The sequence below is a fragment of the Lepisma saccharinum genome, chromosome 9, assembly GCF_977018435.1.
Source record: "Lepisma saccharinum chromosome 9, izLepSacc3.1, whole genome shotgun sequence".
In the NCBI taxonomy this organism is placed as follows: domain Eukaryota; kingdom Metazoa; phylum Arthropoda; class Insecta; order Zygentoma; family Lepismatidae; genus Lepisma; species Lepisma saccharinum.
The window spans coordinates 73,109,186-73,122,046 of record NC_139237.1 but is presented as its reverse complement, the minus strand read 5'-3'; the positions used below and the strand labels follow the sequence as shown (position 1 = coordinate 73,122,046).

Below are 12,861 nucleotides of genomic sequence, written 5' to 3'. Positions count from 1 at the left end.
CTGCTTGTGTACTAATGTTTAATCTCTTGAGAATCCATGTTCTTCTTAAAGGTTCACATAACCACCTTTTGTAGATGCAAATGTACATTCGCATCTCTTGAGAATATATATGTATGCATATGATATGCAATACAAATGTACATAGCAAATTTATTTTTGTCATGCTGAAAATAACATCCCATTTCTGTTTCATAATCTTATGTATCGGAATCGGTTAAATATCGGCATCAGTTCCAAAAATTATCGGTGAGTACATCAGCATCGGTAAATTTTCAGCTTCGTCACATCCCTAAGAAATAGTATTCTGATTGATGAATATTTTAAGGCAAAACTGATAAATTGATATACTATAGCTCTAATTAAAAACTGTATATTAAAATTTATATATTTTGAAATACTTTAAATTGTTTGAGCCACGGTAGCTCAGTCTTACGGGCATCTGACTACCATGCAATAGACCTGGGTTCGATCCCCGGGGAAAACCAAGATTTTTTTTCACCTATTCAAGTGGCCAGCGTCAAAAAAGTGGGTACCTGGAGGAAACTCCGTGGGGCAGTGGCGGCTGGTAGCTAGTATGATGGGTAGTGCAAACATGATCCAGAAATCAAAAAATTTTCGCTAGCATATGTCATAGAAATCAAATGAAAGAGTTAATTTTAATGAAACTTTGTTTACTAAAATTGCAGACAAAAATTCAGAGTTCCTAGGATTGGTTTATTTTACTTCATATTTCTACTACTTTTGGCTAATCGCGAAAGTCCCAAAGAACACCAATGCCCAGGCCGAGATTCGAACCTTCAATCCGTGGCATCGTAGCATGCTGTGCGGAGGTCGGCCAGAGTTTCTAGGAAATAAATGGGGCTATTAAAATTTCGACGCCTGTTACTTTACCACTTTTTTGTTAATAGAATTGATGTTTAAATCTGGCGTGGGATGGCCAAGTTGTTTAACTTTTGATTTAGTATTGTATAGTAGCCTGGAAAACATTCATCTTCACTAACTACCCTTCCTTTCACACACCATTGGACACTTTCACTTCACTAAAAAGAAAACTGAACAATTAGAGACACTGAGTCGATCACGGTATTCTCCCCTTGCTTTGTTTATAATTTGCAACCCCATCATGGCAGATGGTACATCAGCAATCAGTGTTACTAACAACTAAAATATGATTCTCTGCTAAATGAACTGTGGATCTACAAGTTTTAAGATTCAACACAAGTAATTGAATTATGTTTCCAAGTGAAATTCTTATACTGATAGATTTTCCATGTGATGTTTTACAAATATTAAAGTAAAAAATCTCCTGGCGATTCAAATTCCCTTTGATATTTAGACAATTCTTTTTTACAGAAAATTTCTTTAATATTGTCAACGTCACTTGCAACACGTGAGTGTCTGTGTGCTTGAGAGCAAGGGATATGTTTTTCCTTAAGGAAGAAATCAATAACAAAAAAGTGTGGATGTCTCTTTAGATGCATCTATCTAATTGGTTATATAAATTTTGGAAGATATTAACTTTGTTGTTCCCAAGTAGGCAGGAAAATTTCTTTCTTGCGAATTACTTCTCCAACGAGTATTTAAATCGGTCAGGATTAGTCACTTCTCTATGAAGTTTGCAACTATGTCAACACAATGCGAAAGCTCTCGCGTCGTGCCAGCCGAAAATGAGCACAGTTGGTTGTCTTATGGCTACCACCTCCTTGCTAATTCCCTGCGGAGACTTCTTCATGCCTCCGCACATGCCTCTGCGCACAGGCCACACTATGCTGGCCCAGATCAAGTGAGAGAACAGAGCTGTATCCCCAGCTCTGGGGATGCGGCGCAGGAATTGAGGTGGCCGTGTCAAATCGAACGCTTACGAGATTCGAATCTCCTTGTTCGTAAATGTATTAATTTAACTATATTTCGTCAAAGCAAGTGCTTTTTCTGAGGGCAGAGCCATAGCACGGCGGCTCCCCCCTTAGAGCCACCGCTGCCGTGGGGTAAAGGGCCAGGGGTGTGGTTCTGATCACATTACCCCCATCTTCGGCCTAGATCAAGAAAGTTTGGGGCACGAGGGGGTGCTTGCATGCCCCTTAATTTTCTTCTTCACCCTCTTCAGCACTCCCTAAATTCAACTGAAAACACTAACATTAATATGTAATATTATGTCACCTCATATTGAGCGCCGAATGATAGGTACTGAAGTAAGACCATTATTATTGTATGCAACAGGCAAGCGTTGAAAGAGGTGCCGATCATTTTCTGTACTGGTGGCAGCCTCTGTAAAGATCAGCAGCCATTTTTTTTCGTCAGCATTGTTGTTATGAAATTTTTCTTCTTTTGTTTCTTAAAGTGGTCTGTTCGTGGTTTTTTTGATAATTGCCTATAGCTTAATGTGAGTTATGTTTTTTCTTTTTTGCATTGTTGATAAACGGTTTGTTTTCCGCCTACTTGTTCTTCCTTACACTGGAGCAAATATTTCAGCTGCTTTTAAGGTATCACCAGTACGTGCTCTGGAAATTATTTAATGAAGGGTAGTTTCCTTCTTAATATGTTCTATGTATTTGTTTCACGTAACATGTTTAGTAAACGTACCATTTCAAGCTTTTTCAAAAACTGTTAGGAGGAGGCCCAATGTTCACGAAGATGTTTTACAGTTCGTTGTTGAGGATAGTGTGGCAGGAGGGATTTTAATTTGACACAGTTGCTGTGGTCTTTGCATTTTGTCTTGTGGCAGATGGAAGGTATAATGTACTATGTATTTCATGCCTTCATTGGTTACATTGAAAAGGTTCAAAAATTGTTTTTAAGGGCACGATGATTTTACTTTGTATTTCACTACATAGTTCAATAAGACTGCAACGTGTATCTGAATGTTTACACTGTATGGCCACTTTCATGGAGTAGAAGACTTGATACATATCACCATAGATGTCCAGGGAGAGGGCAAAGAGGTGGGGGGGAATCCCTGGAAAATGAATGTCAATTGTCAATCTAAAGTTATATATTTCACACATATATTTTAATTTCACAGTTAGTAATTTATGTTAATCAGTGGCGGTGATTAGGGATGCAGTTGCCCCCCCCGCTTTTTGCTATTTTTGCCCCCGCACTATGCTAAACCTTATCTACCAAGGGAAAGTAAACTGTCCTTGCCCCCTCCCCCCCATTTTGCAAGGTTGCATGTGTGTTTCATATTTTCCTTATTTGCAGAATCACACCCCCTAAATTTCTTTCTGCATCCCCTCAGCACCCCTAGATGAATAATCCTGGCGGCGCCACTGTTTGGGGCTTTAACTCCACACCCCCTATACACCTTCACGGTGTGGTGCAAAGCACAGGGGAGCATGCTTTAAATTGTTTAAATTTCAAATTATTGTCATCTTTTATTGGTGGGAATCGATAGAAGTATTGGGACTGGTATTGAGTCAGCTCAGTCCTAAATAGCACTAAAATAACTATCCTTTTTCTTTGTAGTGACTAAACTTTTTATTACTCAATATTTTCACAGTTTTACACAATTTTGAAATTATGAGGGCTGGGGCGATGGCAACTCTTTATTTCCTCGAGGTTATAATGGTGGTACCCAGGGGCGATTCCTCCATGTAGGAAGTGAGGAACTTCCTACAGTTCATTTGTACTTATTTCGAGTTCTCTACTTCTTGGGAGTTTAATGCGTTATAAAATTATGAGCACAATGTACATACAATTGACTAGATTAGCAACTGTCAAGAGTTGACTGCTTTCGCACGCACAGCAGCAGCCGAAAGACAATGGCCACAGGCTTTCTGCCGCTCGCTGAGGAACCACGGCGGTCATCCTAAAACCAGATGGGTGAGGGGTGGAAGGGGCAGTGAAGGGAGCGGCGTCGAGGTTGCGAAGATCGGCGAGGACTGAGAAACCCGCAAGTTAATCCTCAATCAGCGTTGCCAATCCCAGCTAAATGGTACTAAACCAAGCACAGTTTGATATTAGTTGGTACTTAGCACCCTGCTTTTGACATAATGGTAAAATCTGCAAATGCCAGTCCCTGGGAGACGAAAAATCGAATTCAATGGAATATGTTTTCAGGAAATAGAAATAATATTATGTCCAAATCTTATTTCTACTTCACCAGCGGACATGTTTCAAACAAAAGGGAGTATGCCGATCCAGCGGCAAGCTTTTTTACAAATATGCCACGATCCATCTTCTATATTTTCTTCATCTTGCCCGATTTAGTTTGTCACGAGATTTTGTGGTAGGAAATCTGTGGAAATTTGGAGGTAAACAATTTTCCCAAACCTTTGTAAGTTCTATGTTGAACCCATGTTCTTTGTTGCACAATTTTAAACAATTTTGGGGGGAAATTTATACTATTACATAACGGTTAAGAATAAGTAACGCAAGTTCAAAATTCTAGAAAAGTAGAGGCAGAATTACAATTATCCTAAAGAAAGTAATTAATAATAAATCCTAGCACAATTTAGAGACATTTTGTAGCATAATTTCGAAGTTTAAGCAGCACTTTTTGTTATCGTGAATCCACTCCACGACAGGGAGGGAGAAGAAAATCGAAATTCTTGAAAAATCTGAAATATCGTTAATGTTATTTTTGTCTGTTTTTATAGGTTCTCATTTAAATATTTCATTGGCCTGCAGCTAAGATTCTAAATGCAAAAGATAGTACAAGCGATACGTGTGAATGTAATTGAACACATTTTTCAAATCTTCCTCGGTTTACCATAAATTCTTCCTACACTCCGAAAAAGTCACGAGTTGCTACTGGTGGTACCACAATGTGATCATATGTCCCAGGGAACATGATACCTGTAGTAGATGGACACATCACTAGATGGCAGTGTGATGAATGGTTATTGTACAAAGGGTAGTGGAAATTTATTGTTGAGTCAACTGTTGTGCCACAGCGTGAACAGCATTTGCTTACTAAAATAGCTTTCTTCGAGGGAGAAATAACTGAGAATTCCACAGGAAGTTGGTGGAATCTGTGGGTAACAAAATGCCAAACAATTAAATACTAACAGTTACATTTAGTCACTACAGGGAGAAGTATAGCTTCTGCATGCAATTATGTTAATCTAATGTTGTGCATTATCACATTTTTCTTTTTCTTACAGAGACTTGATGGAGCAGACCCTGCATCACAAAGACCACAATGGCTTCACATTCAGTCAAGAGGAAGGAAATCAATAGATGTTTCGCAGGTAAGGAAGAAACTTTTGTATTCATTCTTTTGTAAAATAATAATAAGCTCTGTGTTGCTAGTCTGAAATTATGAGGGCAAGTCATTAAGTAGGTCACAAAGAAAATACTAGTGAGTAGTTTCCAAAGGTGTCATTAGTTGGCAGCAGCACCCAGCACTCGAGAAGTGTACATTAGAAGAGCAGTGTGCTGTTGTGTATTTTTTTATGGTCAAAAGGACTTATCCTGTAAAGGATATTTATGAGGAAATGTTTCCTCTTTACGGTGAGAAATGTTCGTCACGTAAAGCTGTTCACAACTGGGCTGATAAATTCTCGCAAGGATGGTCAGATGTTATTGATGAAGACCAACCTGGTCATCCTGTTCATATTCCGACGGGATCAACAGTGTGGCGGGTGGAGGAGATGTTTTGAGCTGACAAAAGAGAATTGATGAATTATGGTGTCTACTTCTTGAATATCCCTCTCCCAGCCCTGACTAACCTCCAAGAGAATTTCACCTGTTTGGGTGACTAAGAGCTCACCTTGGCAATAAACGTTTTGCAGATGGTGAAGATGTTAAACGTAAGGTGGGACTGTGGCTGAGACAGCTGCCCAAAGACTTTTATGCAACAGGTTTTGGGTAGGGTGACCAGACGTCCTCTTTTTAGGTGTCTGTCCGGCATCCGGGTGGATTTTTCAGAAATTGGTAAATGTCCTTTTTGGAAAGAGTACCTATAGCAAAGCCTATAGTCAATATGCTGCCTAGAGAATGCTTCTACATATAACAATCATCGTTTAAGGCATTTCACTTGGGGTGCATTAAGTATTCGAGCAATGCTCACCTAGCATCTGGGAGCTCAACACAATCACTTTCCCGACTGAGTCATTAATAGGGTGCAGATTTATTGGCACTAAAACAGGGGTGTAGTGGTGCCAGGGTGCCACCCCGGTACTTTTTTTAACCCCTGGGACTGCCCTGGTTCTTTATTTTTGTAACAACTATTTTTTCCTTTAAAAGTCTTCCTTAAAATATATGTAGGCCTATATCGAAAACATATTAACTGATATACCAGGTGTATAAGCTTAAATCTGCTGTTTGCTCATAGATTGTGTTAGTGAGTGTATGAAGCTACCATGGGCACGCCATACCTGGTGTTTGTATGAGTTGGACATCTGCCAACACAAATCAGTGCACATCGCCACCATGTGCAGACAACAACAGACAGTGTTCCTGTGGTAAGCATGTCTAGTTTTGTGCCAGAAAAAGAGCATATGCGGGAAGCTCTGCTTTTCTGCTTCCATTTGAAGAAATTGGCTGCCGAATCGCATCAAATGCTTGTGGAGGCCTATGGTGACAGTGCTGTATCGGAAACAACGTGCAGGGATTGGTTTCGTGGGTTCAAAGATGGCAATTTTGACCTGAGGGACAAGAAGTGTGAAAATCGGCCCAGGAAGTTTGAGGACCATCAATTGCAGCCTCTTTTGGACGAGGACGATACCCAAACACAAAAGATGCTTGCCGAGCAATTGGGTCTTACTCAAGCAGCCATTTCCATGCGTCTACGTGCCATGGGAAAGGTTCAAAAGATCGGAAAATGGGTGCTGCATGAATTGACCGATCGGCAGCTGGAGAGACGCCAAAACACATGCGAAATCTTGCTTGCCAGACAAAAAAGAAAGTCTTTCCTGCATCGGATTGTGACTGGCGATGAAAAGTGGATATATTTTGAGAATCCTAAACACAAGAAATCGTGGGTTGATCCCGGCCAACCATCAACATCTTCCTCGAGACCAAATCGCTTCAGCCGGAAGACGATGCTGTGTGTTTGGTGGGATCAACAGGGTATCGTCTACTTTGAGCTGCTGAAATCTGGTGAAACTGTCCCTGCCCACGGCTACCACCAACAACTGATGAAATTGCACTGTGCTCTGTGTGACAAAAGGCCGGATTATCAACAAAGACATGGCAAGCTGATTTTCCTCCACGACAACGCCCCACAGCACACGTCAAGACTGGTCCAAAACTACTTGGAGACACGCAACTGGGAGGTGCTACCCCATCCCGCCTATTCACAAGACCTGGGCCCTTCCGACTACCATCTGTTTTCGTCGATGGGCCACGTCGTCGCTGAGCAGCACTTCGATTCATATGCAGATGTCCGAAAATGGCTTGATGAGTGGTTTGCCTCGAAAGAGAATTACTTTTTTCGGCGTGGTATCCATAAATTGCCCGAGAGGTGAGCAAAATGTGTAGCTCGCGAGGGCAAGTACTTTGAATAAATTTCTTGCTGCTTTCTATGAACAAACCATGTGTTTTTCTGACTACAAAACAGCAGATTTAAGCTTATACACCTGGTAATAAAATACATCTACTCTGTTATAAATAGCCAGTAAAGCAACCGTTATTTAGGCGAAAGAATCAATCAGCTGGCTGCATTGTGTCGACAACATTCGCTCGCAACAATGGATTTTAGTTGCGATAAGACAGTGAAGCATAAAAAAGGGAGAATTTGTGGCTGACTCTCACTTGCGTCTGTTCTTTTGTTTTTAGCTGTGAGTTTCGAGGTGATTAGAACAAAACATCTTTTTGGTTGCTCTCTGATTTTCTATTTGAAATGAAAAGAAGGTGTGAGAACAAGGTTACAAATTACTTAATTATTATTTCCAAATGATTTACAATTATTACTTTAACATTTGACTTATCCTCTGTTTCGTAGTTTTTAATTATTAGTATGCAAGTTGCATATCAAAATGTTCTTGTATTTTTATAAACCAAATTGGAATCCGGCATTTGCTGCATTATGGGAGAAATTGGAAGGTTACGATAATATTTATTCAATTTATGAAATACTGTGCAGTGAATATGTCTCGAAACGGGCATGTTAGTGACACGAAGATGTCTATTATGAGAAAACACCGAAGGGAAGGGATCGCACTGGTACTACCGGGTGGCCAAACTAAAAGAGGCCCCATGTCTTATAAACATCATACAGACAATTCGCTCATTTATTGTATATACAGAATACAGAGTAGAAAAGTATTTATGAAAAACAACGTACTGAACATTCAATAGGTCAATAGTTCACAGGAGGTGCTGAAAATGTTCACCATGAACCTCGATACACAACTCAGCATGTCTCAACATGTTTCTGGAAACTTTTGCCAATTCATTTGGTGTGATTTCTGCAATCGCATTGCAAATGTTTGTTTTCAACTCTTCAATTGTATGCGGGTTGTTACTATAGACCTTACCCTTTAAATTACCCCACAAATAAAAATCACAGGTCGACAGATCGGCCGATCTGGGAGGCCATAAACCTGCGGAAACTGTACGTTCTTCTCCAAAAGCTTCATGGACGTATGACATTGAAAACCGTGAAGTATGCACCGTAGTGCCATCTTGCTGGAAAAATGCATACTCTCGTTCTTCATTCGTTAGCTGCGCTATGAATGGTTGCAACAATTCCGTTACATACACTTGCGAGTTCACAGTGTTGTGAAAGAAAATGGGGCCTACAATCCGTTGGCCTGAAACAGCACACCAAACGCCTACTTTCAAATCATGCAGAGGCACCTCAAAGCGTTCCCTGGGATTGTCTGTTGACCTATAGCGTGTGTTTTGAGAGTTCACGTACCCACTAAGGTGAAACCATGCTTCGTCTGAGTGGAAGTAAAGATGAGGATCCAGATAACCATCAGCAACATTCGTGAGTAACCATTCGCAATAGTGTTGTCGTTGTCCGTAATCCGTAGGTTTTAATGCTTGCATCACTCTTACTTTGTATGGTCGCATATGTAACTGCTGCAACATGTTCTGGCATGACGTTCGTTTGATGTTTAGTTTGGGAGGAGAGATGTCTAGTTGATTTCCGTGGACTCCTTACCATAGCCTCGTGAACACGTTCAGTATTGTCTGGCGAACAAACTGTCTTTACACGGTTACGTTTGGCATTAGCAACTGAACCTGTTGCTCTAAATTTCATGATCAATTTCTGCACAACACTTTTTGCAGGACCAGCTGTCTCTGGATATTTTATCGTGAACCTTTCATTTACAGTTTTAAACGATTTACATCCAAATTACGTTTCAACAATGAACACTCTTTGTTCGATTGACAAAGGCATTCTGCAGCACTTCACAACATGCTTCAAACAGACTGTTGACAACGCAGCACTGATCACTCAATTGCTGCTCGACATCACGTGACCCCACTCAAGCTCCACCCTAGCGGTAAGAAACAACAACACGTCATCACACAACGTGCGAAAAAAATTCTTGTAACAAATGCAGCTCTTACTTGCTTAATGTTCTTTTTATATCACGTATAACACGGGGCCTCTTTTATCTTGGCCACTCTGTATTTATTTTACCACTACACCGCTGACTAAAAACCTCTGAAATAGGCACTTAAAAATACACTATAAACTAAGAAAAGACATTAAAATAGGCAATCAATGTGAACTTATTTCAATTTTCTTCTTACAATGCACAGACTGTATTAACTAGGGGTGTGCTGGATCCCGAGCAGCCCTGGAAATAAAATACTGAATGTTCACTTTAAAAAGGTGTTAATTTTCGACGTTTCCTGCATTATAAGTGTCTGGAACTTATCGGAAATTGTTAGTTTTTATTCCAGAAATGCAAAAATAACAACTTAAAGTGAAAATGGCATGTAGAATTCGAGATTTCCAGTCCTTCGGGAAATGAAAAAATTTTTCCTGTCCTTAATGTTGGGATTTAAAAAAATTCCCGTCCCGACCAAAAAAAATTCTGTCTCGCACACCCCTAGTATTAACACTTCAGTTTATCCATAAAAGTACGATAACAAACTATTAATATTAATTAACACTTTTTTGATCGAAATTCACATTTGTGGGGAAAAGTAATTCTCACAAAAAACAGCTTGTGCTAACTATTGTGCGAATTGAACAAATGCTGAAAAAACAATTTGCACCACTGTAACAAAAATAATATTTTGAAATAATGTTCCAATCAATGGAGAGCCTCAAATCTGGTAAATACCAGATTTCAGTCAGTACAACATCAAGAAAGCTTTACATTCTTCAATCTAGGAAAAGCCAAAGGCACATAAAAAATGCTGAAGTATGCAAAAATTTCAGAACAGCGATTTTTGGGCATGATTAATCAAAATAGGCATTTATAGGCACTATAAAAATGCATTTTAGGACTAGAAACACAATGAAACGAACTTTCAACATTGAAGCCTATATTTTACTACAAAGGAATGTAAATGGCAATTAGGCAAAATTCGGCACCCCAGTCATTACTATTATTCTAAGTTCTAACTCGTTGTTTCGCCCTCTGAGACTGCTGGAACGCATGTAGTCTGTTAAGTTCCCTTTTGATTTATTGATTTTACTTCGCTTTTCTGTCACTTTTGGCTAATTGCGAAGATTGATATGAGCGATGGTATGATGATTTTGATGAAGGGGAATTCACAAAGAAAACTCGTGCCTGGGCTGGGATTCGTATCGGTGACCGCTGGCATTGTGAAGCGGTGTGCCAAACACTCTGCCACGGGGATCGGCCAGTTCCTTTTCGAGTTATACATACACGATAAAGAAACGCGTAGTGAGAATTTTGATTAAGTAATACTTACTTTCATGAAATAACGAAGCGAAAGTGTAAATTCAACAATTATCTTGCAAGAAAATATCCAGCTCTTAAAGGATGGAAGAAACGAATATGAGGTAAACTGTAAAGTGGCTGTCACTTTCCCCTGGTGTTGAAAGAGTGATAGAAATGTTCATGGCATTAAAATCATATTTCTCTACCCAATGTAAACAACTTAAAAATTGTAATTCTGTGTTTGGAAATAAGTTAAAGCTAATCTTACTTGTTACATTTGTATTCACTTGTGGGGATATTTCATTCTAATATCCAAGAATTAGAATAGGAATAAAAATATGTGCTTCAAATTCTAGATATTATTTGTCATTTGTTAAATGACAGATTTGGAGATTGCTTTCTTTGCTTAAAGATAAGAGGAAGTTATTGAAAGAGATCACCTGAAAAGTCTCTGTAAGAGTTATTAAGATTTTTATATACTGATTAAATTATGAGTAATGTCAAATGTGTTGCCATTTTTGCGGCATCTTCTTTTTTATGACTTTGTCCTTTTTTGCCTGCTCTGTCCTCTTTTTTGAATGTTTGTGTCTGGTCACCCTAGTTTTGGGGGACTGGTAAAGTGATGGGCTAAGTATGTCAATGTTAGTGGGGATTAAGTTGAAAAATAAAATTGATTTTCAAGTCACTATCTCACTTAGTAGTTTTTTAATGAGCGTTTCTGACCTGTTTACTGACTTACCCTCATAAATCAACTATTTGCACATAAAACAGTGTAGATAAATTGTGTATCCTATGCTCAAGTTAAAGAGTTGAACTTCCATATCTGATGATCAGCAGAAATATGAATCTTTTAAAGTATTTGAAATCAGCTTTACTCCGTCTCTTTAATATTTGAACTCTTCAGTATGCCATCATGTATCCGCTGACTGATATCTGTCCTGCCATCAGACCAAAGAAGAAAAATACTTTCCCGTCATTGTTCCAGATGTAAAAATCTGTTCTCTAGTCTCTATATTTGAGAATATTACCAGTCACAAGAAATATGAGTTACATTGGATAAAATGATCCACTGAACCAATACAAATACATGTGTGCATTTTGCAAACAGCTTCGGGAAGAGCGGTCATGCAGATTGCAAAAGTGGCTAAAATCATATATGTTAATATCAAAATGGACAATCCCCGTTGCATGTCCTCAGTTGTTTTCTTCCACTTAGCAATCATTCACATTTGATGATGGCAGGATGCAATGGAAACATGCAAGGGGGAAATTAGTAACAAACCAAATATAGAGTGATTTTACAGAACCATTACTTATGCACTTTAGCCACATGACTTTCCTGCAGTTAAACAGCTGGAACTAACATCAGAACTTATGCTATATTTCTCTTACACTCTGCTTCGAGTGTCCAAGTCACCCACAGTATAATGTTTTCTGATATATGTAGCTATTTTTCATAAATAATGGAATATAGTTACCAGCTGATACCAATTTGAATCTACACCCATACACTTACCAATTTTCACTGATGCTTGTAAATTGTAACAATTAAAAATTGTTCACAGTATTGAATAATATATAAATATTTCACTGCAATTACATGCATCAATTTATCAAGAGTTTTACTATAAATTATTCATGAATTACATTGGAATATTAAATTAATTTGTCAATGATTGTCATTTTTTTTCCACATAGCACTGATGCAAAATAAATGAAAAATTAGGATTTTCAGGATACTTACCATGCTTTCCAGAATTCACCAGCATGCATCAGACTGGAGAACCAAAAGTGATGTCAAATTTGGTGAAATCTGGAAAGCTTCATACTGAAACAAATGGAAACTAGATTTGGATAGTGCAAGTATATTCACGTTTATTAGGATAAAATCATGACTAAATCACAGAAGATATTTTGTGAATATCATTTATTTTCACATAACGATATCTCATTATGCATGTGCACTACGAATTTAACCTTTTCGGCATGGAGAATGTATATATACACGTTTTCCTCTTTTGCGCTCAAATCGCGGATAACGTATATATACGTTCTTAGTTTTTGAGTGCTTATGAAAATTCTTGCTTGTTTCTATGTGGTTTGG

The 12,861-nt window shown here is 38.7% G+C and overlaps 1 protein-coding gene across 1 annotated transcript in view; it reads left to right on the top strand.

Annotated features, from left to right (window-relative positions):
- LOC145992139 (pre-piRNA 3'-exonuclease trimmer-like) overlaps window positions 1-12,861 on the top strand; it is a 150,110-nt gene that overhangs the window by 44,157 nt on the left and 93,092 nt on the right. Inside the window, exon 10 of the mRNA XM_083128404.1 lies at window positions 5,103-5,189. Within this exon, the coding sequence (XP_082984530.1) occupies window positions 5,103-5,189 (87 nt within the window). The remainder of the gene's footprint in view (window positions 1-5,102; window positions 5,190-12,861) is intronic.